The sequence below is a fragment of the Theropithecus gelada genome, chromosome 6, assembly GCF_003255815.1.
Source record: "Theropithecus gelada isolate Dixy chromosome 6, Tgel_1.0, whole genome shotgun sequence".
Taxonomy (NCBI): domain Eukaryota; kingdom Metazoa; phylum Chordata; class Mammalia; order Primates; family Cercopithecidae; genus Theropithecus; species Theropithecus gelada.
This window is the reverse complement of record NC_037673.1, coordinates 106,572,144-106,599,858: the sequence shown is the minus strand read 5'-3', so window position 1 is coordinate 106,599,858 and position 27,715 is coordinate 106,572,144. Positions and strand designations below refer to the sequence as shown.

At 34.9% G+C, this 27,715-nt stretch overlaps 1 protein-coding gene across 3 annotated transcripts; it reads right to left on the bottom strand.

Moving 5' to 3' along the window:
- Window positions 1-231: 231 nt before the first annotated feature.
- Window positions 232-27,326, bottom strand: SLC25A46 (solute carrier family 25 member 46). Of its 3 annotated transcripts, none has more exons than XM_025387749.1 (8): window positions 27,235-27,326; window positions 23,232-23,274; window positions 21,541-21,598; window positions 18,998-19,075; window positions 17,070-17,170; window positions 9,812-9,868; window positions 8,579-8,636; window positions 232-4,126 (listed from the first exon to the last, which is right to left on the bottom strand). In XM_025387749.1, exons 1-8 carry the CDS (start codon window positions 27,242-27,244, stop codon window positions 3,548-3,550), a joined length of 984 nt encoding a protein of 327 aa, XP_025243534.1. In that variant the 5' UTR covers window positions 27,245-27,326; the 3' UTR covers window positions 232-3,547. The 3 variants fall into 3 exon arrangements, with proteins under 3 accessions (XP_025243534.1, XP_025243532.1, XP_025243533.1); XM_025387747.1 differs by lacking the exon at window positions 27,235-27,326 and adding an exon at window positions 26,083-26,485; XM_025387748.1 differs by lacking the exon at window positions 27,235-27,326 and adding an exon at window positions 26,083-26,485 and having other exon boundaries at window positions 232-3,883.
- Between the last annotated feature and the right edge of the window lie 389 nt (window positions 27,327-27,715).

The following is a 27,715-nucleotide window of genomic DNA, read 5'->3' as shown; positions in this document are numbered from 1 at the left end:
GCAGGACAAATCACCGCCTCTCTGTATCTATTTCATTCTTAATCAAACAGCACAACTCCAAAACTGTCACAGGGATGTTGTGAGGAAGCTATAGAGATTTTTAAAAACAGTGTGCAAAAAAGTTTAACTTCACATATTTTTGTTGATCTTCATTTCTACCTAAAAAAATATAATTCATCTCTAACCACTAGCCTGAATAGTTCTCTCACATCAGTAGGAGAAAAACATTGGTTTTATTTCAACATTTTATTGAACTTTTCATATTACACAATTTACCCAAAACATTTAAAGTAACAGTAAGACAAACTTAAAAAAAAGAAAAAGTTATACAGACAAAACATCTCCAGGTGAGGCAATATGTAAATTTAATTGTCAAATCATGATTTTGTTACTCTGCTATACAACTTGGTACCATTATCACTGATACTAAATGACTCAAGAGTAAGACATTACACATTCAGTTTATATGAGAAAAAGAGATTATTTACAACTACTCGAAAGAGAAACAGAAATGCCAACAATGGTATCATTCAAATTCTAGTGCAATGTGAATTGTTACCAACAGATTTTATCTGCTTATATAAATTTTGAAAATAATTCAAACCTGGCTACCTTATTAGAAGCTGACAAAGTAGTCTTTTCTGTTTCAAAATATCAGTGGACAAACATCCTCCACAACCTCAGTTGATACAACAAATATAAAGCATCATTTTTTTCCTTCATTTCATGAACAGATATACTAACACTTAGTTAGAAATACTACAGCATTTGTACTCAATAAAGTGAATGCTTTGTGCAGTTTTAACAAAGCTGCTGCTAAAAAGACAGTTGTGAGTAGTCAGGTACATCTGCCAAAGTAAGCAAGTTCTCACCTCTCCAGTTCTGTATGTTTCTGAAAACACCAGCTAAGGTATCAAATACCCATTTTCAAGTTACTTGTTTCTACTATTTCATATTTATAACATCTCGTGCTGAGATTTTGGAGGCTTTAATAGATAACCTTATTAACCCAGATAATTTTTTTAAGAGCCCACAAAATAAAATTGAGAATGGCATTTCAGGAAGGTCTACACACATGTATTTAGTCAGTTAATTCATAAGTTCACTTTACACAGTAAATTAATATTTACCAGTTTTTAATTGCTTTCAGTATACTTGACTCAAATTAAGAAACCCTACAATGTAAGGCAAGTGTATCACAAGCTCATTGGCCAAAATCTGGCTTATATAAGAGGACCAATGGGCCTGTGGAATATTTAATAGAATCTTTTTCATAATGCTCTTAGTTCTATTGAATTAAAAAAAATACTATTTTGAGCTGTTATTATCTTAAGAAGTGTAGCCCATGGATATTTGATTTGGCACCTACGTTAAAGAAAAATAACAATTTTAAAAAGGGAAAGAGTGTATCTTATGGTTATCTCACTCACTCTTTTCAAAATTCAGTGCAACATATTTGGCTAGCTTAAATTTAAGTGCTTGACCGTTCAAGATTTTGTTTCAACTAATTTGGAATGGTAGTAAAAAATTACTCATATTTTACTTCCTATGTTTCAATTTTAATGTTAATTTGTATTCCCTTTCTCCAAAAAGGAAAATAAGATCAACCTTACTTGTGTGTGGTTCAGCCTATCGTTCTGATAATTATTCCACAATAAAATGAATTTATGTAACTATTTTCAGCTAACTTCCAACAAATATCCTGAAATATTTAATTTTTAGCTAAATAAAGCATCCTATGGATTTTCGTTAGTAAATACTTGATTCTATTCAGATTCTTTTCTAGAAATTTTTTAAACTTGAAATTTTCTGGTTTACTCTTATCTGAAACTATCTTAATTGAAAGCAATTTAAATGCTATTGGTTCGACAAAGTAAACCTTAATCTAAAATATTCACCATAAAATATAAAATGTGATCAGTGGTGTTTATTTACCCCCTCTTGGTGAATTTAAAAATGGAAAATGTAGGTGTTTCAGTAACCACACACACACACATAGGAGAGATTTGCTACTTATTACTGTTTTTACACTTTTTGCATATCACTTTTTTGTTCCAACACTACTATTTGCAAAAAGTAACTATTTCTGTGACATTTAGCAAGTACAATTTCAGTTACTATGCATTCTTGGTTGGACAATATCAGTGCAAAGTCACTGTGTTCAGAGAGCTAAATGGTTCGTGATACAACTGTGATTATTCATGTGAAGAAATAAAACTTTAAAATGTCTAATGATACAGCAAACACATGTCATTTTACTATACAAAGTGCTTAACCCACCAAATTACATTTAGGAACAGACAAAATGTTTTTATTAAACTGATGAATTTTTTTTTTTGCTTATTATATGTTGAAATGTACTTTTTCCCCACCCATAAAACACAAGGGCATATTTCCTTTAAGCTTTGGATTTTTCTTCAGTATTCATCTAAAGAAGTTTAAATAAAAGGTGATAAGAATAATTGCTTTTCCCTCCATGTACATCTATTTTGGAAAACAAAATTTAAAGCAAAAACTGAAAGAAAATAAAAACGGAAGGCATTATCTAGTGATGACTATATAGTAGACAAGAGGCACAAATTCCCAGATGAATTTTAATTTTGTTTCCTCTCAGACAAGCCATTCAGACATAAAAGGTAAATGAGGTTCACTTAAGTACACAATTTGTAAATGTGGAAACAGTAGTAATTGTCATGATTTTTTATATTCTCTCTTAAGAGTGGCTCTAAAAACAGTCCGATGATTCATACAAGTAGCAAAGCAAACCAAACTCTATAAATGTATGATAAATTAAGTTGCTAGCACTGAAACACTGGGTTTGGATATGGACAAGGATGTTGTCTCTGACTTGCATCTTTTGGGTACCTTGGCTTTTGATATTTTGATGTTCAAGTAGAAAGTGCATGACTTCGTTTTATGCAATAAGGTGATGTAAGTGTAGAAAACGTGTAGGGATGAAGGAAATTCCAAGTTACATGTGTCTACATAAATGGCTTTATAAAATCAATATATATAGCCATTAAGATAGTTATATAGGGACAATGCAATTGAAAACCTTTTTACTCCTGCTTACAGATTGCCAAATCTAATCATCCCTTAAGTCTTTTTCAATAATGATGTCATTTATTTGCTTAAAGGTAAAAATCTCCCGATTGTATTAAGGATACTATACCAACATCAATCTAGAAGGTAAAATAAACATTTAATGAATATTTAAGTCAGATGAAATAGATTCAACTCTATAAAGTTTTTAGATTTTGTAATAAAATTTTGCTTCTGCCTAGGATCATGTTTACTTCACCATGAGTGCTACACTAACTAGAATTTAATAAGTGTTATTTTTATTGAGTTTTCAAATTTGGAAGAGTTTTGATCCAAAATATGTACCTATGCCTTAAAAAACAAAGTCAAGATAATCAGCATGGGCTTTTGTACCAATTTTACTTTCCAATCCATTTTCTTCCCCAGTATTTCACTTTTATCCCTCATAACTTTATAGCAAATTATCCAGATATCTTCCAGACTACTCAGTGAGGGAACCTAAATCTCAAATGTTATTTTGAAGAAGTGTAGAGTAAATAATTTTGGTAATCTGTAAAACAGCTGCATGCAGTGTGTACTGTATTATAACAGCACCAAACCCTTTATAAAAGCCAAACACTCCTTCCTCCTGCCTTATGGTATTGATACAGTCTCTCATTCCCTCATACTGTGTATTAATTGGAAGCACTTCATAGCCAAGGTCTGTATTGTCAATTATTGTGCGTGTTCCTTGAATGTGAAGGCGGTGCAAAACTGTTTCCAATGGGTAAAGTATAACGTCAGAACAAAGACTGGCAGCAAAGTTAGCAATAAGTTCTGGAAAATAAGCATCCAACATACTCTGCACAGGGCTAGTGCTCTCAGCTAGGTGGCTATTGTAAGTCTTTCTCTTTAGAATTAGTAGGACAAATTTCTGAATAACTGAGCTGATGATGTAATGAAGAACTCCATGAAGCACCGTAGGGAAGATCAAGGAAAGAAGCGGAAGAAGTCGTTTGCTGTGAGGCACTCCCATGCCTATCACTCTTCCAATTCCTTCTTTAACACATTCCAAAATGCCAGTATTATCTCGAATTATCTCACTCTGAAATAAAAATGAATAAGTAAAACTTAACATTTGCTTATTTTGCCACAGAAAAAGGACTCTTTCTAGGTTCCTTTTAAATCCTAACATAGTGACGGAAGAGGGAAACATCCATGATTTGCAGACTTTAACTGTTATCTAGGCATCAGATTTTTTTTCAAATAAAATCTCATAAAATTGCTATCAGTGAAGTTCGGAGTTAATCTTATTGGGGTAGGGAGACTAGGGAGATATGTAGGTGGATACATCTCAAGAAACTTCTTAGAACTTGTGGAAAGGCAATAACTATGTAATGCTTAAGGAGACACTATGGTGCTTATAGTTCTTAAACATGTTTAAATCCTGCCTCCATTACTTACTGACTATGCAACTATTGTCAAGTTACTTAACTTCTCCTAAGCAGAGTTTCCCATTCTACAAAAATGGAAATGACCATTATCTACTTTTCATGCACAGGGTTGTTGTGAATATTAAATGAAAAAAGGCTTGGCACTTAGGAGTCACTCAATAAATGTTAGTCTCATTATTACCTGCAATGTCTGCTTTTATAGAATTTTGGGGATATGAATAAGAAAGTTTGATATGGATTACTGAGGTATAGACAGATAGAAAAGAACTTGCTAAAAGGCACTTTGGCTGCAGCAATGACTGCAGAAAAGTAGCAGATGAAATTTATAAGGTAGCCAGGGGCTATATCATGCCTTATAGACTGCTCTGTAGACTCTGGCTGCTAGTCAGATGGGAAATAACGGGTTGATTTTAAGCAGAAGATGGACATGACATAATTTATATTTTAAAAGAATACTGGCTGTTATGCAAAGGAGGACAAGATCAGTTGAAAAGCCAGTTCAAAAGTTACTGGAATCATCCAGTAAAGGGATGATGGTGGCTTGGACTAGAAGGTGGCAACAGAAGTAAAGTGGTTCAATTGTGCTTTTGTCCTAAAATCAAAGTCTATGGGAATTACTGGTGAATTGCATTTGGGGTATGCAAGATAAGGGTCAAGGATAACCCCAAGGTGGTTGTACAGAGGAACTGGGGGGAATGGCATTGCCTTTTATTGAGTTGAAAAACTGCCAGAGTAGCAATCTGGTGAAGATCAAGAGTTCAGAAATGTTAAGTCAATTAACTCCAAATGGAGTTCAAAATAGAAATTACAGGAAAAAGGTACACAATGGACCTACAGATGGTTTCGACGATATCTCAACTTATGTTTTCAAATTTATGACAGGTTTATTGGGATGTAATCTCATTGTAAGTGGAGAAGCATTGTATTATAAATGTGGGTGTCTTTAGTAAATAGATGATATTTAAAACTATGAGACTACAATGAGCTTGCCTAGCCTTCTAATCCATCTTCCTACTTCTGACCCTGACCTCCTTCCCGCTAGTTTATTTTTAATACAACAGTCAAAGAGATCCTAATAAAGATGTAAGTCAGATCACACCACCGTTCTCCTCAAACCTATCAAAGACTTTCCCTCCTTCCCAAACAAAAGCCCAGTTATTACAATGATTTACCATGTCCCATATAATCTGGTCCTCTCTTACCACTCAGGCCTCATCTCCTGTATTCTTCCCTTGCTTAGTTAGCACCAACCATAACAGCTTCCTTTCTACTTCTCAAGCATGCAAGATACAACACACATGACACAGTCCCACTTAACAGTTTTTGCACTTGCTTTCCCTCTAAATAAAACTCAACATTTGCTTATTTTGTGCTTAGTTAGCACCAACCATATCGGCATCCTTCCTACTTCTCAAGCATGTATGACACAACACACATGACACAGTCCCATGTAAGGGTGTTTGCACTTGCCTTCCCTTAGAATATTCTCACAAATATCCATGTTGATCTTTACGCAAATGTCACCTTCTCAGTGAGGCCTTTACTTATCTTCTTAAAAAAATATTAACTGCCCCCCCCCACCCATTACACATCCTATTTGCCTTCCTTTCTTTATTTTTGCTCTCTTTAGCAGTTAATCACCATGAAATATACCTTATATTTAGTTGTTTATCTCTACTTTCCCCATAAGAATATAAGTGCTATGAGAGCAGAGCAATTTGTTTTTGTTTGCTGTTGTATCCCCAGGGTCTATCACAGTACGTGATACAGGCAAGTACTCAATAAATATTTGATAATTTTTTTTTTTTAAGTTTAGCAGTTAAGGAAGATAATCTGAAAGGTAAAGTGATGTAATTAAAACCTTTATTTAAAACTATAATAAGTCTGAAGTTGATTTTAGGGAATATGAGTCAATATGAATCCTTAATCAGTAAAAGGATATATAAGCATTGCAACTTAAAAACAATCTTGTATGAGTACACAGAATTGACTTTTAAAATGCAGGGACTAGTACAAGGAGTATTTTTTTTTTTTTTTTTGAAAAGACAGAGTCTCACTCTGTCGCCCAGGCTGGAGTACAGTGGCGTGATTTCGGCTCACTGAAACCTCTGCCTCCCGGGTTCAAGCTATTCTTCCACCTCAGCCTCCCAAATAGCTGGGACAACAGGCGCCTGCCACCATGCCCGGCTAATTTTTGTATTTTTAGTAGAGATGGGATTTCACTTTGTTGGCCAGGCTGGTCTCGAACTCCTGACCTCATGATCCACCCACCTAGGCCTCAAGGATTCTTAATGAAGAAATAGATCACTACAAAGTTCATGATGACTGGGTAATTATGAAGGATGAAAGAAATGTAAAAATAAAGTCTTTCCTAAAACAAAAACTACAGTTTTGAGTCTTTAGTGTGAAGATAACAATAGTATCATTAATATATTGCCAGGGAGAAGAGGTTCTAAAGGAGGTTAATTTTTAGAGGGACAGATGAGATTATTTTTATAAGTTGAGTCTGAAGATTTAACTCACATAAGATTAGAACTAAAGTGATTCCTGTGAATAAATTAGCTCTTCCAGAATAATGAGTATAGGATAAAAAAACAGAGGGTCAAGGATTGAGCTTTAAGATATAACAGAAGAGATGGCAAAGGGGTTATTGAAAAAAGATGTTCAAGAGAGAGAAATCTCAAGAAAAAAGAGTTCTAGAAAAGCAGACAAAAGAAATCAAAAGACGTTAGCAGGTGGAACTTGAAGCAGGAAACAAGAGGTGAATACTGGGTTAAAAAAAAAAACATACACAGAACAAACCCTATCACATAGTGAGCCGGGCACTTACATAAATAACTCATTCAATGTTACACCTCAGTTATTAAAATACTATTCACAATTTATGGATAAGAAAATTATAAAGGTAAGAAATCTGTCTAAAGTCCCAGGTCTAATTTAAGCAGAGAAAATGTGATAATGGGTCTGTCTCAAGCTAAAAGTTGTTTTCCCCAATAAATCATTCTGCTTAGTTGTTTTTCCTTAAATAATTACTTTCCTGACATTTTTTCCCTTATCTTTAAAATGAAGCTATCTCATACAAGTGACAACTCTCTAAATTCTATAGCACCATACAAAAATTGTATCATTTATTTAACACAATGCCAAATGCAAGGGGAAGGAGGGAAAGTATTATTTGGGTCGTAAGACATTAACTTCAGTTAACTGAAGTTAGTTCTAACAGAAATAATAATAATAATAATAATAATAATAATAATAATAATAATAAATAATAAATCAAAGATGAATGATACAGCCAGAAAAGATACAAGGTAGAGAAGAATAATTAGAAGAGCAAAGGCTGATCCAGTGGGAGTTTCTACAGAGAGGGCACTCACATATACTAGAGAAAAGAATATGCTAGAGGATCTGATGTGGAAATAGAAGACATATGTAAAAATAGTGGGATTTTGTATACAGGTGAAGTAAAAACTACCTTCATCTTACAGTTTTAAGTGTAGGAAAAAGGGTAAGACATTTAATTAAATGTACTTGAAGCACCACCATGTGGTTAGGAATAGTAACACAAGCAAACAGAATTTAAAGTGCTAGCAGAAAATTGCTTCAGCTTTGTAGTATTTACCACACCCAACAGTATCAAATGTTACTTAAAGGCATATTTAAAAACAATCCTGTCAGTAAACTACCTGTGGGGACAACCTGCTTCCTGTTTGGATGATTATCCAACATGTTTATTCTCAGGTAATTTTTAATTTACTGTCCAATGATAAGCCATAACCATCTGAGTTGTATGTAAGGGCCTTAAAAAGTTTATAGATTCTTTGTTTTCAGAGCAAGTTATAGGCTGTGTTCTGAGATGTCTAAATGAAGAGTATAGTTGCCTACGGAAAGGACAAAAGTAATTAAAACTAGCAGTGTGACTTAAGATGGCAATGGAAATATACAGACAAGCAATGTATGATATAACTGTGATATTTATAAAATAAACATTTTAAGACATAGTCTTAAAATTTTCTGCTGAAATATTAGATATATACAATATACTGAATAGTCCAAAAACTATTCTTAAATAAAAAGAATGACAGTAAAAAAAAAAAGCTCACCTGCACTGTTTCAATCAGACTTGCGGAATAAAAAGGCATTGCCACCACATAAGTTAGGCTATAGAAATTAAAACAAATTTATCAGTATACTGAAACAAGATGCTTATACGAATTTTTTTAATATCTGCTTTAATATGCCAACATAATTTATAGTCAAGCTAGAATAATCTTTTTAACGTTTTCAACTATTAATACCTATAGCCTAAAAATTCTAACTTCAGAAACCTGTAACATAGGATGCTTTATTCAACAGAAATGAAAAAATCAAATGACAAAACAAGGACAGCCTGCAATGAAAATAGATTGGACATCTACCTACACATAGCTAATGCAGCCTATAAATCTAAAACGTAAAATTTAGGATGAGGGATCCATTCCATAGTTTGCCTTTTTAATGATATTTGAGCAAGTAAACTTTTCTGTTACTATCCTCTTATATCAATTCCCAGATTTCCCATCCAGCAGAGTTAGGCCAGTCTTCAAATGGTGAGTGAAGTCCCCTTTTATTATTAAAAAAACAACATTATACAGCTTTGCAAAGTTGTTTTCTATCACCAATATTTAGACAGAGTAATATTACAACTTTGCAAGCCTGCAAAATATAGTTATTCAAAATAATATCAAGGTGGGACTTACCTAACCCTTATGGGCCAGGTCCTGGCAAGTAGTGGTTTTCAAGGTGAATGGAACATCACTAAGTAATAATGTGCTGGAATGTCCCATTGAGGGAGCCAGCAAGCTGGGGGATTTCCAATTCACAATCTTCAAAAAAAAATTAAAAAGTGAAGAATAAAATTCTAATCTACAAAAATGGTTACCGTTGTAAAATCACTAAGTGCCTTTAGGACTACATTTCAATGTCACTAACGTTTTTTGGGTTTGCTCATCACCATACAAATACATTTGTATCTCTGATTAACAATAAAATAGTTATACTTTCCTTGAAAATCTGGGCTAAATATATTGAAGACCCATGCTAACTTCCTAAGAATACACACACAAAATTAGTCTGTGATTCCAACCTTTCAAATTAGTAAGATTTATTTTAAAGATAACATATATTTCAAGATTTATTCCTAAACTCTGTTACTTGTCCTTTGAAGTTCTAGTCCCACAAACATTTCACTGCTCTAATTTCCTTCTTTACAGTTATTTAATAAGATTTGTTTCCAGTTCTAATACTATAAAAATTAGTGAAAATGTCCAATAAAATTGCCATTTTTTGATACTTACGATTTCAGTAGAAGGTGTTCTCCTATTTGTTTAGGACTCCATTTATGTAAAACCTCCCTAAAACATAAAAATAAACTTAAATAAAACAAAAGCCATGTTACTTAAAACATCTGGAATTAGTGCAATTTTCAAAACAGTAATCAACTTCTAATTTTTTTTAATCTGTAGGAGAAATATATTCTAATGGTGAACATTTTCTTTTCTGGAACACAGTGTAAACAATTCTGATGGTTTAACAGAAAAAAAAATACAAGGTGTTTTCGTATGTGCTGATAGAAGGGACTGGCAGAGAAGCAAGAGGCACAACTGATTATGAAAGTAAACAAGAGAAAGTGAAGAAAATTAAGATGACAAGTTAAAAGAAAGAGAATAGATATGGAAACAAAGAACAGGATTTTAAAAGGCTTTAGAAAGTATGTAAGAATGGGATTTTTTTTTTTTAAATTAAGTAACTCTAATGCAGGCTGACACATTACATTTATGAGTACTTAATTTCCAAAGGATCTTTACTTAGTACAATTACATAATTTTGTGACCATTATATTCTATTATCTTTGTGAGCACCTACTAAATGCCATTACTATGCAAAGTGCTTTGCATGAACTATTTCTAATCTTCATAATAACCCTATTTTCTCCATTTCATCGATGAGGAGATAGGATCAGAGGGGATTAATAACTTACCAAATCCAAGTAACCAGTTACTGTGGAACTGTGTTCTAAACCTCTGTACTCTGCCTGTACTGCCTCTCATCTTATTTGATACAGAGAAGAATCTTGTGAGATAAGCAGAGGAGATACTGTCACACTTGTCTTACTGGTGAGAAAAATCAGGGTCAAAAAGATCACAGGGAAATGTTCAAAGGAAACAGGCAAAACGCCAGGTCTGGAACCAAGGTCTAAGATTGTGTGCATTCTGTCTGTTAGTTTGGGTACTTTTGGAAAACAAGAAAAGAAAGAACAAAAAAGGAAGAAAGAAAAAAAAAAAAAAAGAAAGAAGGAAGGGAGGGAGGGAGGGAGCCAAGCTGAAATGAAATAGAACCAAAGGGGAAAAAAGGGAGTAAGTTCTATCAAGAGAAAAGTCCAAAAAGAGTCAAGATTACAGAGAGTAAAAAAAAAAAAAAAAAAGGAAAAATGTAAATAAGAAAAAAATAAAAAGGCAGCAGAGATAGGAGAAAAATGAAAAGAGAGAGAGAGAAAAAAAAAAACCAGAAAGGGAAGTGCAAAATAAAGATAAGACTTGCTACCACCAGTTCCTCTGATGGAATTGGTACTCATTCCATCATGGCTACAACAGGACTCTAGAAAAATGTTTTCTATTTCAAATGACTGCATTTGAAAAACAACAGCATATAAAGCAGTACGTACATCAGAGACTTTCAGACAATAGAACAACTACCCCTGATTTCTAAGACCTTAGAGCACCTTCTGGGCCAAACTCTGATTAAATTACTATTAACATATTTATTTGGCCTGAACAACACAATGTACCTGAAATCATATTATTCAATGATTAAGTCGAAAAATATAAAAAATAGATTAGGCCTCTCATCTTCTGGAAAGTTACTTTATGATTATAAAACAAAATATGTTACATGCTTTGTAAATCATCTTGGCATAGCTAATACTCATGGCCTCAGAAAGTATTACCACAGTTTATGATGACATCAATTTTAAGTATAAAATTGTGGTAAACATTAAGGACTGGATAGCCTCTCCTTTAAATACAACTGTCAATTCTGAGTTACTTCCCCTTTGATGACTACTGCTAATTATTAAGATCATTAAGATAAAAGAAAAGGAGATTTAAAACCAAGTATTTAAAAAATGTTTTGGGGACTCTTCCTTGTATCTGTTCTCTACTACTTTATAAAATGGGTAAAATTTACTGTTACAGCTCTAGAAATTTAAATAAGCATACTTAAAAGTGTCAGTTGAGGGTAAATGTAAAATCTTGTCATTAAACCTTTGTATAATTCATTATCAAATACCAAACATATAAATACATCTAAATGAACTATTTTCAAGCAAAAGATACCCTCGCTAATATGCACACACACAAAAAATCAATAAAATTTATTCGAGTACCTTTTCTCAAAACAGTCTAGTTTTTCATTTAACAGATCAAAATACATACTCCTATGCATAATCAACACAAAAAGCAATAAAATTCTAAAATAACTCTAATTTAGCAGTCTTTAATTTTCAAATGGTCGAATAGCTATCCTCATTAAATTAAAAAAAACCTAAAAAAAACACTTCCCCCAACCTACCCTAAACCCCTCATCTTCCAGTTACCTCTCTTCATCAATCCTAGTTAGAGACAATGTTCTAAACTTGCTGTTTCCATGTCCGTACTTTCCCATTCACCTCTGAACCCACTTCAGATTGGTTTTGAACAAAAACAGCTCTTGCCAAAGTCTCCAGTAATCTCCATGTCATTAAATCTGATGGACGTTTTTAAGTCTCTACCTTATCTGACATTTCAGCAGCCATCAGAGCCTCGTGTTCTTCTCTCCTTGAAGCACTCTTTGCCCCTGTACTCCACTAGCCCATTCTCCGTTGGTTTTTATCCTGCCTTCTTCTGGTCTCTCCTGACTCCTTTTCAGGATCACCTTTCTTAACCCAGCCACACCTTGTTGGAGTTCCTAAGGTTCAGGCCCTCTTCTTCCACTATAGGGTACCCTTCTTCCCTAGGGACCCTCATACCTAGGGTTAGAACTACAAAATCTCCAAAATTAATTTACCTTCAGTTAAGAATTCATCATATGCCAGCCCCGTATCATGTGCCTACTCCATGTGGATATGATAAAAGCACTGAAAATGCACTTGTCCTAAAGTCCAACTTAAAATCTTTCTTTTCTACTTAGACTCTTTCAGTGTTCCCTACTCAGGAACTGTTAATCAGAAAGGAAATCTACTGAATTTGAGGAAGATTTCATTGTGTTTAAAATAACATGTGTTTAAAATAAGCAAATTCAGAGGGAACTGTTGGAGGAAGAATATAAGATGTTTACAATGGTATAACCACAAATGTGTGATGAGTCAAAACTAAGTTGGAGTTGAACCAAATGGGTTTTGTGAGAGACTGAACCACACAGGTGGCCTTGGTTACAGGAACTCCTACCTCACGTTAACAGTATGAAAAAAGCCACATGTAAATTAAGTAAAGGGTACTGTGGGGTAGAATGACACATGGTTTAACTCATTCCAACTGGGGGAGAGGATTGGGAAGGGTTTAGCAGTAGATAAAGAGATCACACATGATGATCCTGGATAATAAATAATTTGTTAAAAAGTAATACTACTGAGAAATTATAAATTTGCTGATTTAATGAACACTAGAGATCTGCTGTTTTTCTCTCTGATTTGATCATAAACTTTATAAAAAAACTAAATGTTGGTGTATCTATACTATCTCCCCTGTTCTACCTAGTAATTGTTATGCAATTAAAAAACCCCAGGCTAGGAGACCTCAGAGCTCATCCTCCTTATGTAGTAGCTTCTGTGAACTGCTTTTAATGTTTAGTGACCTTGTTTGCCACAACTCTGCCTTCTTCCCATTAATAGGAAAGGTCAAATCTGCCCAAAGAAGAATAAATAATTTTTAAAAAGATATTCACACTATACTTCAAAAAACAGCTTCATTTGACAACTAATTACACAAGCCCAATACAAGAAGTCATCCTTGATACTGCCTTCTCTCTCATCTCCCATTCCTAAAGCATCACCAAATTCCCTCAATTTGACCTAAGTATATTTCAAAACTATCCACTTACCTGTATCTCAAAAGATACCACCCTGATCTTAGCCACTATCATTTCTCACCTCTACTATTGTAATAGAATACTAAGATGTCTCCTTTTATTCACTTCAGTCCTTATGCAACCTTTTCATCTACAGTTACAATGACCCTTTGAAAACAAACCTGATGTCACTGACCTTACTGAACCTCTTCAATATTCTTATAATGGCCTGCAGGGCCACACACGTTCTGGCTCCCACTTGCTCTGTACCTTACCTGGCCAGAGCTCCAGCCATGTTGAGCCTTCTCTCAGTTACACCTGAATTCTCTATGCTCCCCACTGCAACAGCATTTTTATACAAATTGATATGTACCTCCTAATTACCACTCTGATCTACCTTAAGTGTCATGTTACTAGGGACACTTTCTAGCCCTTTAATACTTTCATGGAACTATATTCTTTTCTTTCAGAAAACAAATTTCAATTTGCAATTATTCATTAAAGGAATTATGGTTCTTAGTGAATGTACTTTTATTAGATTCTGAGCTTCCTGGCAACAGTTACCTTTTATTTCCTTTCCTCATTGTAAACCGGTTTTTAGCTTAGAACCTGGCACATAGTAAGTACTCAGGAAATGTTAGCTAAGTAAATGAATGAATTAATGATTGGGGCTTATCACCAAAATTATCCAAGTAGAACAATGCAATAGAGGTTACTATTTTGTCTTCTTTAGAAAGATTCAAAATGATGAAAATATATTCCCACTCAGTTGACATGTCTGTCTACTAAGAAAGTTAGATGATAAAATTTTATAAAGTCCTATGCCTTCCCATTCCTATTTTTGTCTTCCCTGTAACCTGAAATTAACGTTATTCCTTCATCTCTGCTTTACAGAGGCAACATTACTTGCCTAAGGTCCCAGAAATAAAAAGTGAAATAGCCAGGACCTGAACCAATAGTGTTCCGGTTGCAAATATAGTCAACCCTCCATACCCATGGGTTCCACATACATGGATTTGGGCAACTGTGGATTTAAAATATTTATTTATAAAAGAGATAGTTGCATCTGTACTGAATGTGTACCGAGTTTTTTTTTTTCTTGTCATTATTCCCTAAACAATACACAACAACAACTATTTACATAGCATTTACATTGTATTTGGTATTATAGGGAATCAAGAAATGATTTAAAGTATACAGGAGGTTGTGCAGAGGTTGTATGCAAATACAACACCATTTTATAAAAGGGACTTCAGCATCTCTGGATTTTAGTATCCACTGGGGGTGCTGGAATCAATCCCCCAGAGACACGAGGAACAACTGCATTGAATTTTTTTCACTCTACCAAATGGAATTTCCTGCATTTTTGTTAATTTTTTACAGAACTGTTTGTTAGAGAATTTCAAGAATATTTGACTATAAGTACTAACTTGAGATCTTACCTAGTGATATAAAAGCAATAAAGTGAATAGTTAGCCAAACAAAGAAATACAGATTTTTAAAGAATAAAACAAGAAACTGAGCTACCCAAATGTTGCTGACCTTTCTAATCTTTGTTTTGTTTCAAACCTTTTAGCAAAGCTTTATTTAAGGAACTTCAGGACTATGAGGTCCTTCAAAAGAAATCACATTGGAAAAAAGCTTAATATCATTTTCTCTTGCTTTCATTTCCTTCCCTATAAGGACTAAATCCCAACATTGGGCATATGTGTTACTCTAGTAGCTATGCCTTCAACTATCTCACTTCTTTAACAATCCAAAAAATCCACCCTGCCAGACAATAAATTTGGATTAACAAACCATTCCAAAGCCTTTAATATTATCAATAGGATGATAAACAAAAATATAGTGCCGATACAGAAAATCACAGAGTAATGCCAAATAGCCCCTTAAAAATTTTAAAAATTTCTAATTTCCAATATTACCTATTAACATTCCTTTCATATACTCTTTGTAAGATTCCTTTGTTACCCATCATTGTGATTGTCCCAAATGTGTATCATTCCTCTCATGCTTTTCTACTACAATATCAGTGCTTCATTTTTTCACCAAATAACCCTGTATCCTGCTTCACAGAGAAAAGAGACACCTGAAAGCAAATTTCCCTAATTTCTCTACCTCTCTCTCAAATGTATCTGCAGTTCTAATTCTCCCATTTTTGGTTTCAAGAACATGATTGTCCTACATCTTATGCTATTTCCAATTTGTTCTGAGGACCTCTCTAATGTCTCTCATTATCTCCCCCAACTACCCCTCCACCCCCGCCCAACACACACACGGCACACATGTACGCCTAGGATTCTGTCCTTGGTCCATTTTATTCATTTAATCTACACTTTCTCCTTAGGTGATTTCATCTATCCCAAGCTTCAACTGCTACTTTTATACCACAATACCCAAAGCTCTGCCTCTGCTTCAATTTTTTTTTTTTTTTTTTTTTTTTTACTGTGATCCATGGTTCCAACCAAATATTAGACATGTTCCCCTCCCTCGATGTCTTGCAAGAATTTCCAACTTCATTTATTGAAAGATAAATTCTTTATCTTCTTCCCTACTCCAACTTTTTCTTCTTCTTGAATTCTCCATCTTGGTTAACATTTTCCAATCTAGAAATCTCAGTCACTACTGACAACTCATTGTCTCCTATCTCCAATTACCAAGCTAACACAATGACCATCAATTATACTTCAGAAATATCTAGCCAGCTCATCCCTTTCTGTTCTGCTCCACAGTTCAGAACCTTCTCAGTCTCGCCTAGATTATTACAATAGATCTCCATAAATCTGTCTATACTATTCCATTTATTTTACACTGCCATTTGAATATATCTTGATCAGAACATCTATATATTAAAAAAAAGAAACATATTCCAACCCCATAGAGAATAAACTTACAAAGGCACAATTGTATTGTAATGTAGCACCTCAGCTTCTTTTCCTCATATTCCATTTCATACATACCCAATATTCCGAGCATAAGACACTTCTTTTTATTATCTAGACTGTCCAACCCCATGACATTGGACATGTTACCTCTTCTTGCTTACATGTGTCTCCTTCACTAAACTGAATACTTAAAGAGTGGGAATTGCTCACATACCCACATTTGTTCCTCATCTGGCAGTTGCTGGCACATAGCAGTAGAAGCTGAAAGATACATCTCAATAATACTAAGCCAAGGCACATTTTCTTTATCACATACTAATTTAATAAGATATAATTAATTTTATTCTTTGTTTCTTCTTTTAGTTACGTCAGACAAGTTTTCAGATTCAAGACATTTTTTACTTACTTTTAAAACAATATAATAGGGGAGGGATGGGGACAAGGGTTGAAAACTACCTATTGGGTATGATGTTTACACAATTGGGAATTGTTGGATGAGAGGATCATTAGAAGTCCAAACTTCAGCATCACACAATATACCCATGTAACAAGCCTGCACATGTACCCCCTGAATCTAAAAACGAATCACAACATGAAACTAACACTGAAGAAATGCTAAAAAAGGTACCTTGGCAAAGGTGTAAATTCACTAATTATGCCTTCTGCTCCAAGTGTGACTCCCTGGACAATAAATGTACTTCCCATTCCTTTCCACAGGGCTCTAGGTCCCTAAAATGAACAAAATTCATGGTTATTTCTGTTAATACCTACATCTGAAACAGAAAAGATCTTAATAAAACTTGATATTGTATAGATATTTTCCAATAAAACATTATTCTAATAGAAATATTAGTAGAGAACTATAATTAAATTAATTTTATATCATTTTAAAGTTATATTTAGGCCGAGAAGAACATTCCTATTAATTAAAAGCCCTAATGATTAACTAATTTGTCCCTAATATCTATATATTCAACTCCCCACTAGTCCTGTCCTGTGGATGACACAAGGTAACTTGAAACTTACATATCCACAACTTAACCCAATTATACTCACTCATACCACACCAATTCTTTCCTTCTCTGCTGTATTTCCTATTTCCCTAGATAGCAGCTTCATCACCCTTGTGTCCAAATAATATATCTAGAAAACATTTTTCTCTCACTGTTCCTATCTAATCAGTCCCCAGGTTCTACAAATTCTACTCCCTTAGTATCTTACAAATCCATGCTCTTCTCCATACTTAACACTATTACTTTATATCAATTTGACTACAAGTTTCACTGTCTCTGGTTTTGCCCCTTTGCATAATACTATCAGTAATACCCCTATTATTTATCTATGTTATTAATAGATATACATGATAGAATTAAAAAGAAGCAATAGGGTATCAGTTGAAAGTCTGTCTCCTTTTCATCCCAGTCCTCAGCAGCAGTTTCACAATTTATCCTCGAGATAATCCATGCATATACAAGTATATCTCTGTGTGTATGTTATAGAAATCTGTTTGTTTTGTGTATTTTTAACAGGTGGTATTATCTTGAAACATAAAAAATATCCTGGAGATCATTCCACATTAGTATACACAGAGCTACCCTCTTATTTTTAAAGGTTACAAGGTGTTTCACCATAATATACCATAATTATTTCACTGGTACCCTAGTGATGGACATTTAATCATTTCCAGTCTATTATATGCAATGTCATAGGACATCCTTGTATATATATTTTTGCATATATATGTGCACATCTATGTGGGACAAGTTCCTGGAAGTGAAATTAGTAAGTCAAAGAACACATACATTTTAAATTTTGATAGATATTGCCAAACAATCCAAAGCTCTTCAAGATACTTTGGTCATGGCTAAAACACCTTCAACAGTACTCTTGTAGCTTTTAAGATCTAGTGTGCAGTTCTTAGAAGGTGCTTTAGAATCTGGATCCTGCTTACTTCTCTGGCTACTTTTTCATCTTTCTGTTAGTCTTCAACCCCCACTTCAAGTTCCCATTGTACTCTATTAAATCCATTCTCAAACATTATGATCTCTCTTTGTCTTCGGCCTTCACACATTACTTTAAAAACCTTTTCTCTATCTTCATCATGAAAAGTTAGCCTTCTCAACAAGCAGCACACAATTCGGGCCTTTCTTTTCCCAAAGTTTTTCCCAGGCATACACTGAGCCCAAGCCCAGTTTTGATAAAATACTTCTCTTTTGTATTCTGACAGCATTCTGTACTTCTAATATTGCCTTTATCTTACTGCAGCACAATCTTCTGTTTAAGATCTTGTCTCCATGAATAAATATGAGCCTCTTGATAGCAGAGACATCATCTTAACACAGCTCTTTGTGGTTTTGCTAAATTAATTAATTTGTACTTTTGCTAAATTAAATTTTGAAAGATTCAAAAACATATTGTTGTGCTACTTTAGTTTTACTACAACAGTTAAGATGTTTTATTGACCAAATTGAAAGTAATTATTATTGCTTTAATGATTACTAAGCCCAAATGACACTTATATAAACCTTTAATAGAATCCATAGACAAAATTCTCACCTGAGTTTTGTTGAAACTGTACATAATATTGATGACTGTAAATGGAGTGAGGTGGTAATGCTGGGCATGGTAATTAACCTGTAAAAAAGATATTTCATGATTTTTTTCTGTTAATGTTTTGTCAAGAAATAACAGAGCCATGAAAGATATATGGTAGAATTGCAGTATAAACAAAAGTTAATTCCAAAGTCAACATAAATTACACATGAGCAAAATTACTCTTAAAAGTGCTTTAAATAACCTATTAAAAGTACAGTATGTACGGTTATATAAATACAATCTGAAGACCAATGCATAATACACACAGTACTGTAGACTATATAATAAAGAGGGTCTTATTTGATATTTGTATTGCCTTAAAGAATTGAATTACATCTCCCAACTCATGTTCGTTTTAGGCAAGCATTTTTCAAACTATACGTGGTAACTGGTATATGAAATCAATTGGGGGAGTGTCAAAACAATATTATGTGAAATAATAAAATATTAGAATGTATTACATTCTAATGGTATTATTTCATAAAACATTTAAAAATAATGTATTTGTTACTTATATATAACGTGTCCATTGGATCTCCATGTTAATATTACTACAATGTAAATATATATCGGAAATACACTGTTCTGTGGCACACACAGTCAATGCTATTTTAATGGTATTTCTGTATACACACTTTTCAGTGCTAAGCATGAACAGATTAATTTATAATGATTTATACTGTTTTGAACTCTAACAGCAAACAAATATAGGAAGCATTACTTTACAAAGAAAGTGGGTTATAACAGGCCGGGCACGGTGGCTCACGCCTGTAACCCCAGCACTTTGGGAGGCTGAGGCAGGCGGATCATGGGGTCAGGAGATCGAGACCATCCTGGCTAACACGGTGAAACCCCGTCTCTCCTAAAAAAATAGAAAAAATTAGCTGGGCGTGGTGGCGGGCGCCTGTAGTTCTAGCTACTTGGGAGGCTGAGGCAGGAGAATGGCATGAACCCGGGAGGCGGAGGTTGCAGTGAGCTGAGATCGCGCCACTGCACTCCTACCTGGGCAACAAAGCGAGACTCTGTCTCAAACAAACAAACAAAAAGTGGGTTATAACAGAGTTTGCAAGTGGGGTCCACTGACTCCTGAGAGTCCCATTACCCTTTCAGTGGCTTGACAAGTTCAAAATTATTTTCCTAATGATTACTAAGATATCATTTGCTTTTCTCACTGTCTTGATATGTTCACTAATGGTACAAAAGCAATGGTAGGTAAAACTCCCAGCTCATTAGCACAAATTGAGGCAGCACCATCAAACTGTATTTTCGTACTTACAGTATTTTTCACCTCATTTACCCATAGGGAGAAAAAAGCAACCTTCATATAGGGATATCCTTGATGATGAAGTAACAAAATGTTAATTTTATGAATCCTTGACCTTTGAGTACACATCCTCTTTCTAATTAATATTTTGTGTGTTACATAAGGAAGTAAGATTGCTGTCATGAGGAAAGCACTTGTATGATAGAATTGCAAGCTGAACTAGCCACTTTTTTCCACGGAACATCATTTTTACTTAGAAAAACTCATTGACAGACTATACCTATTCACCCTTAGGACAGACATATTTTAAAAAATAAACAAAGTGAGATTGTTGATTAAAACAAAAATAACTAACAGTATTTATTGTCAATGATAAGTTTGAATTTTCAAGTAAAACTCAGAATTTTGGAAAATCTATATCCATCGTCAAGAGCCGACAATACTTAAAGACTTTTCTAGTGAGATCAGTAGTATTTTTAATGAAGATGATTTTTTGATATTTTATAATCAAATGTCTTAACATCAGGAAGATCTATATAACTCATTTGGTCAATATTTTTCAAATAACTTATGCACAATTATACAGAATCATGCATAAGTAAAAATATCTATTCAAGATGCAGTATAATTAAATAGATTTTTTAATGTAACAAAGTGTAAAAAGTTCACTAAAATGATTTCTGATTTCACATTGCAAATAACCTTTAAGAAACTACCACACAGTGAGTTTTGGTGCAATTGCAAAGAATACCCACAATTATCTCAAAAGAATATAATATACTCCTCTCCTGCTTTCAACTACACGTGTACAAGACTAAACTTCCTTGCTTCTTTCAAAAACCACATGATGCAACAGATTGACTGCAGAAGCATATGAGAGAAACTGGCTCTCTCCTATTATGTCAGGTGTTAAAAATATTTGCAAAAATGCAAAATACTTTCATAAAAATATATTATCTTACTAATAGATGTATTATTTTAATGAATTATATAGATACATTGAAATTTTCCCAATTTTAATTTCTGAAATGGTAAATATCAGCAGATATGACCAAAATAAACCAAAGTTATTTAGGATCCTCAATATTTTTTTAAGACTTTAAAGGGGTTTTGAGACCAAAAAGTTCGGAACATTTCACATGAAGTAACAATTACCTGGTTTCATGTCATTTATGTAAGTTCTGCCCTTCATATTAGGGTCAGAAGTATTGCTTCAAAAGATCAAAGAAATGACATTTACCTGACATTGGCGGCGTAGAACAATGCAAGGATGTGCCAATACATTTTCTGTAAAGAGACTATATAAAAATAATTTATATATATGTATGTCTACATAGAGACAAATTAAATTTACAACATGTATCTTTCTGAAATTATTCTTGCCTGAAGAATCATGCATTACTTTGTTTTCCATTCTTAAAAAAATTAAACAGATCTTTAAAAATGTCTAGAAATGTTTGCAAATGATTCTACCCATAACAAAATTCAATATGAAATGAATGAAAACCAGATCTGCATACTAGTAAATAAGGGAAACAATACATAATAGATAATAGTAATGTCTGTAGTGTAAGATGAAACTAGATCTCTGTTTGTTTAATGTGGGAAATGACACATCAGTTAAATGGCATTTAATGCTGCAAATTATTTCGTTCAGAAAATATCCTATGAACAACATTCCTATCAGCAGAGCCATTTGATCTTCATGAACCCCATTCTAAAAATGTTGGTTTTCATGCACTTCAATTATAAGGTTTAAGTATAAATTTAAGTATAAATCTTAAATTATAAGATTCTTAATGACCATGTTAATTGACTAATATTTATGTATCAAATTTCTGATTTGAGAATGTGCCCCACAAAACAATTATAGCTGTGGGTTTCAGGTCTCAGAGTGACATATAAATACATGTACACACATATTTATATGTAATAATAGTCTATCAAATGAATCAAAGCTTTAAGTATAAATATTGAAGCAAAAAACAACTCCAGCAGAATGGAAAACACAGATTTTATTTACATTGACATTAACACCCTTGGGTTCAATAATGCATTTTTCTTAGTTAAAATGTTTAAAATGATAGTGATCATTATGGCATGAAATGTAAGCTTTGTTCAATTCCAATATTTTTGAAAATGGTTTTCACTAAGGATCACAATAATCAAGACTAAAGGCTTTTCTTAAAATGATCGTTAGATATTAAAAAAAAAGTAATGCTATCACCAAACGCTGATTATGAACACAATCTAGATGCTATGCTGCTAAATATCTTATAAGCATTAGAATGTTTAGAGAGAAGCCTCCATGCACAATTACTTTTTTGATGGGAGAGAGACAGATTACATTTCATTTTATTCTTTGGATAGACCCATGAAAAGAATGAAAACCAGATCTGCAAACAGGTAAGTAAGGGAAACAATACATAATATTAATATCTACAGTATAAAATTAAACTAGATCTCTATATGTTTGATGTGGGAAATGCCATGTCAATTACATGGCATCATTAAATGCCATGTAATTTTTATTTCTTTCAGAAAATGTCCTATGAACAAAGTTCCTGTCAGCAGAGTCATTTGATCTTCATGAACCCTATTCTAAATTACTTTTTTTGATGGGAGAGAGATAAGATTACACTTCATTTTATTCTTTGGACAGACCCATGAAAACAATTACAATACTCATTACAAAATTACTTTGTGTTTATAAAATTGGATGACTAGTCTATCCTTACTGGAAAAACTATCAAATTATATGTTTTAAATCATGATCATGTTTTTTTTCTGCAAAATATTATTCAAAATTTAAGCTGCTGCTTCAAAGAAACAACCTAAAGGAAGCAATAATAATCATTTAATATTATAAATTAAAGAAAAACTCTAAATTAAATAAATAAAAGCTTTAAACATCTTTAGATAAAACATTACCTTGCAAGTCCAATACCAAATCCAGCAAATCTATTCAGCTGTTCTAAAGTAAAAAAAAAAAAAAAAAGAAATAAAAAAATAAGATTACTGATAACCAATATTTAAGTTTAGTCTAAAAATAATTTTTAAAAAATTATTAACCTGCTGTTCATTTAAACTTCAAAGTCAAATTCTGATGGGGCCAGGGAAATAATTTAAATGAATGAAGGACTCTGCTGGGGTTTGTGGCAAATTGCAAGGTGTACAGCCTTTAAAGCACAATTACTCTTTAACTCCAATTCATTGTTGCCACATGAGAGTGTGGGCCCAGGGTTTTGAAGCTGTAATTTTTTCAAAAAAAGATATTCTCATTTTATAGAAAAGCTTCCAATTTTGAAGTCCTGGAAAACTATTTCAGAAATTGTTAAAACACTGTCTGGGCCTAATGAAACAAATATGCAGACAGAACCTAAGGGCTAGCAGTTTTCAGCTTCTGATTCCAATCAAATAAAAAATTTTCTATGGTTGGCCGCAGCTGATATTTTACCTACGACTTTACCTCCTATGCTGTAAAAACTAGTTATTCACTGTTACTGATGGAGAGCACTTTATTAAACCAATAACTGCAAGTAAAGCACCTCTAAATTATTAATTTGAAAGGGTACTTAGGGATAACCAAAATGGGTAAATACAGTTCTCTTCTTCCCTGTCTCTTCAAGTTTTAAATAGTTTGAGGCTAGCTGTTTAATTAATCAGAGTAGGTTACCGGATATGTATGTGCTACTACAGATGGTATGTCTGTTGTGTTACTGGAAAAGTTCACAGCTGGAAACATTCCTATGCATATGTCAGAAGAGAAAAGCCTTTCTTCCTGACTAAACTCAAAGTCATAGTGGTGAACTATTACAACCCCAGGGAACCAGACATTAAATTCTAACTATAATACAATATTCACAAATTACAATTCTTTCTTCTCTTTCAAATGAAGCAATTGCCCTCACTATTCCCTTTCAATCAGAACAAGGCCACCTAAGCATGTTCCTGGGAAACTACGCGGTTCACCCTAGAAAAATATACAAGCTAAATAGAAAGCTTCTTTTACCTACCTAAGGCACTTTTACCTTAGATTTTACCCTTTTGTTTTGTTTTGAGACTGAGTCTCGCTCTGTCACCCAGGCTGGAATGCAGTGGTGGGATCTCAGCTCACTGCAAGCTCCGCCTCCTGGGTTCAGGCCATTCTCCTGCCGCAGCCTCCCGAGTAGCTGGGACTACAGACGCCCGCCACCACATCTGGCTAATTTATGGTTTCACCATGTTAGCCAGGATGGTCTTGATCTCCTGACCTCGGGATCCGCCCTCCTCGGCCTCCCAAAGTGCTGGGATTACAGGTGTGAGCCACCGCGCCCAACCTTACTCTTTTTATATGTAGAGATCATCCCCAAACAGTAACAGAAAATGCTACTAACATTTTCTGGAAGGTGTTAGGAAGATTTACTCTTGTTTACTGTGTAAATCTCTTTGGTGTCTAAGTTTGTTGCAAAATTAACATTCACACACCTGTTACGGCTGCAAAATTAACCCGTGGTGTGTCAAGGAACTCTTCCTCATTGTAACCATCAAAGCATAACTTATGAAAAGATAAAAACATAAACTTTACTGCCGAAGAAGATAACTGTGTAGCAACGGTATATGCATTTTTGAATTATTTGATTTATAACTTGTAAAACCTTTCCAGTATTCTTCTGGACTAGTATTGGGACTAGTACGACACAACGGGAAAAAAGCAAAAACCAAAAAACAGCGAAGAGTCAAAAAGCTAATTGTATGACAATTAGCTAGGTAAGTCATCTATCCTTCTTCACATCCTCATTTACTCACTAGGCATTCGTTAAAGTCTATTCTTCCTAGTTGAATAAATATTATTTTATTTCCAAGTCAAAGTCGAGGAAATGAGAATAAAGCCGATACCTACAATAAATTTAATATTAAATAATACCATTAATCTATTATTCTAACAATTGCAGGAGAATAGAAAGAGGTAGCTATTATTCTTTATGAATAAAAAAGGATGTTGAAAATATGTACATTATGCAGTGTTGCAGCTTTTCTGATATCCCATAGAGAATAATTATGTCATGATTCCAAAGTCCTATCTTGAAATTGTATCGGTGTTTCTAACTTTTATATGTAGTTTTTAGGTCAGAAGAAAGAAAGCAGAAGGGAAAATTATAGGAAGGAAACTTTCTAGACTGGGGATCTGAAAAGCAGATAAAACTCCTGTGTTTAAAAAGGAAAAGGAAGGAAATTTTTTTTTTTTTTTTTTTTTTTAGCCTATGTATCCCATACTGGATTCTTCTACACATCTTAAAGATGAGAAAACTGAGGGCTCACAGAGGTTAAGTTGTTCAGATTACGAGTAGCACAACCAAGTTTGAACCCAAATTTGCTTATGCTGAAAGGCTTCTCTCTTCAGAACACAAAACTACGAGTAAACACATTCATTAATTAATTAAATCGAGAAAATACAGCTGCCAAAGTTAATCAGGTAACAGTAAATAATCCAAACTCCTTTTTGACTCTGGCCATCACTAGGGACACCAAAACCTCTAAAAATTCCTACTATGTACCCCATAGCTAAGGCAGATGTCTTTTTTGGAATTGATCCAGGAGAATTCGTTTGCGTGAGGAAGAGGGAGAAGGCCGGCTTCAGGGGCAGAGGACGAAGGAGGGCAAAGGAGGGCAAAGGGTGTGGCGCACGATAGGATGAGAAGGAGCAGGAGGCGGGACCCTCTGCGCCGCTTCCGGGGTCTGCAGGCCTCAAGCCGCCGCCCCACTAACCCACCATCCCTGCGTCGGTCCCCGTGCTTCTCACCACTGCTCTGCCCCTGCACACCGCCGCCGCCGCCAGTGGAAAAGGGTTCTTCCGTGGGGCCTTCGTACGGGGTGGAGGTGGTGGGCACGCCGTAGGGGGGGCTCTTCTCGCCCCAGTGCAGGTTGCGGCTGCCGGGGATGTCTGGGGGAGTCGTCACCCAGTGGCCCAGGTCCGCCCCGGTGCTGAAGGACCTTGCAGGGAAAGCGCCGCCAAAGCCCTGCTCGTCCCGGGCACCGCCCCGGTAGCCCAAGCCATCAAATCCGTCCGGGCGCCGCGGATGCATTGCAGCGGGGGCAGGATGACGCGAGCCCGCCCGGAGCCCACCACCACCCGGGCCACCGCGACCTAAGACCACACAGTTTCCCCTAGGCAGCCGCCGCGTCTGGGGGATATTCTGACAACCGGAAGTCACGTTAGAAACCCGGAAGTCTTGGGAGCACGTGATTATAGCCTCTTCCGGCAACCATTAGTGGGCACGGTTGCTAGGGAGACACGGCGGTAACCTATAACTTAAAACTTTGTTGTCATTAGGGAATAGGTGGGAATATGGTTGTGGGATTAATGAAACACGGTACCAAAGAGATTCAAGAAAGAGAATTGGTGTAGGAATAGGGCCTACATGGGAGGAGGTCAAAGATGCTTCTTGGAGGGAGCCGATAACCCGCGAGTGGAGCTTACCCGGTGAGATCTCGGCCAGAAATACCCCATGTCACAGCTACGCCCCAGATCTCAGTGTATTCTCACGGAGCTGGTGCCTCACCTGCTCCGAGGAAGCTAGTAAAGGTTGGAGTTGTGGAGGGTTGGTAACCTTCTACCTAGCTTTGTCTCCCGCACTTGCGGTTTTGGATAAAATCTATTGAGAGATATGGTACCGCCCAGTGAGCGCGAAAGTGCTATGGACCACCAGAACAAGCATTTTAAAAGTTCAGGTGAACGTCGGGGGAGAAAGAAACCCACGTACTCGAATACTGCCCTCGTGGAGTGAGGAATTACGGGTTTTACTTTTCTAAGGCTGTAAAGAAACTAGTTTTCTGTCGTATTTTTCCCGATGTATCTAAATCACTCAGGGTATTGAAATCCCAGTTGTATCTTTCAAAATCGGGACCTCTAATTAAATAACTGAGAAGAGTTCTGTAGAGGGTCCCCTACTACCTGTTTTCATTAGGTCCACGGGCTCTTGGGGCAGGCTCCCTCCTCAGATCTGAGGAAGCCTTCCATGGGTTCATCCTATGTTCCTTCAACTCGATGGACGCCCAGGATTCCTAGAGCTTTTCCAAGAGAACTCTGACGTGCTGTTCTCGACCTTCCAGATGCGAACCTTGATTGAAAGTGATAATCAGCTTTGTTTTGAGCGAACTGACATTTTTGTTTACAGTTTTATCACTACTTTTATTTTTTGTGGGTATGTAATAGGTGTATATATTTATGGGTTACATGAGATATTTTGATACAGCATGCAATGTGTAATAATAACATTTGGGTAAATGGGATGTCCATCACCTGAAACATTTATCCTTTCTGTTGCAAACATTCCAATTACACTCTTCTTCGTTATTTAAAAATGTACAATTAACATTTTTAAATAACGAAGAAGAGTGTAATTGGATTGTTTGTACAATTAACATTTTTAAAT

What these genes read in the sequence shown, in the direction of transcription:
- SLC25A46 (XM_025387747.1), bottom strand. Translation starts at nt 26,365, where the DNA reads ATGCATCCGCGGCGCCCGGACGGATTTGATGGCTTGGGCTACCGGGGC. An exon ending in GAATTTACACCTTTGCCAAG is followed by an intron (nt 9,869 to 17,069) that starts GTACCTTTTTTA and finishes TTTATGTTTTAG; the next exon opens with GGAGGTTTTACATAAATGGA. An exon ending in GTCTGATTGAAACAGTGCAG is followed by an intron (nt 4,127 to 8,578) that starts GTGAGCTTTTTT and finishes TTTTTATTTCAG; the next exon opens with AGTGAGATAATTCGAGATAA.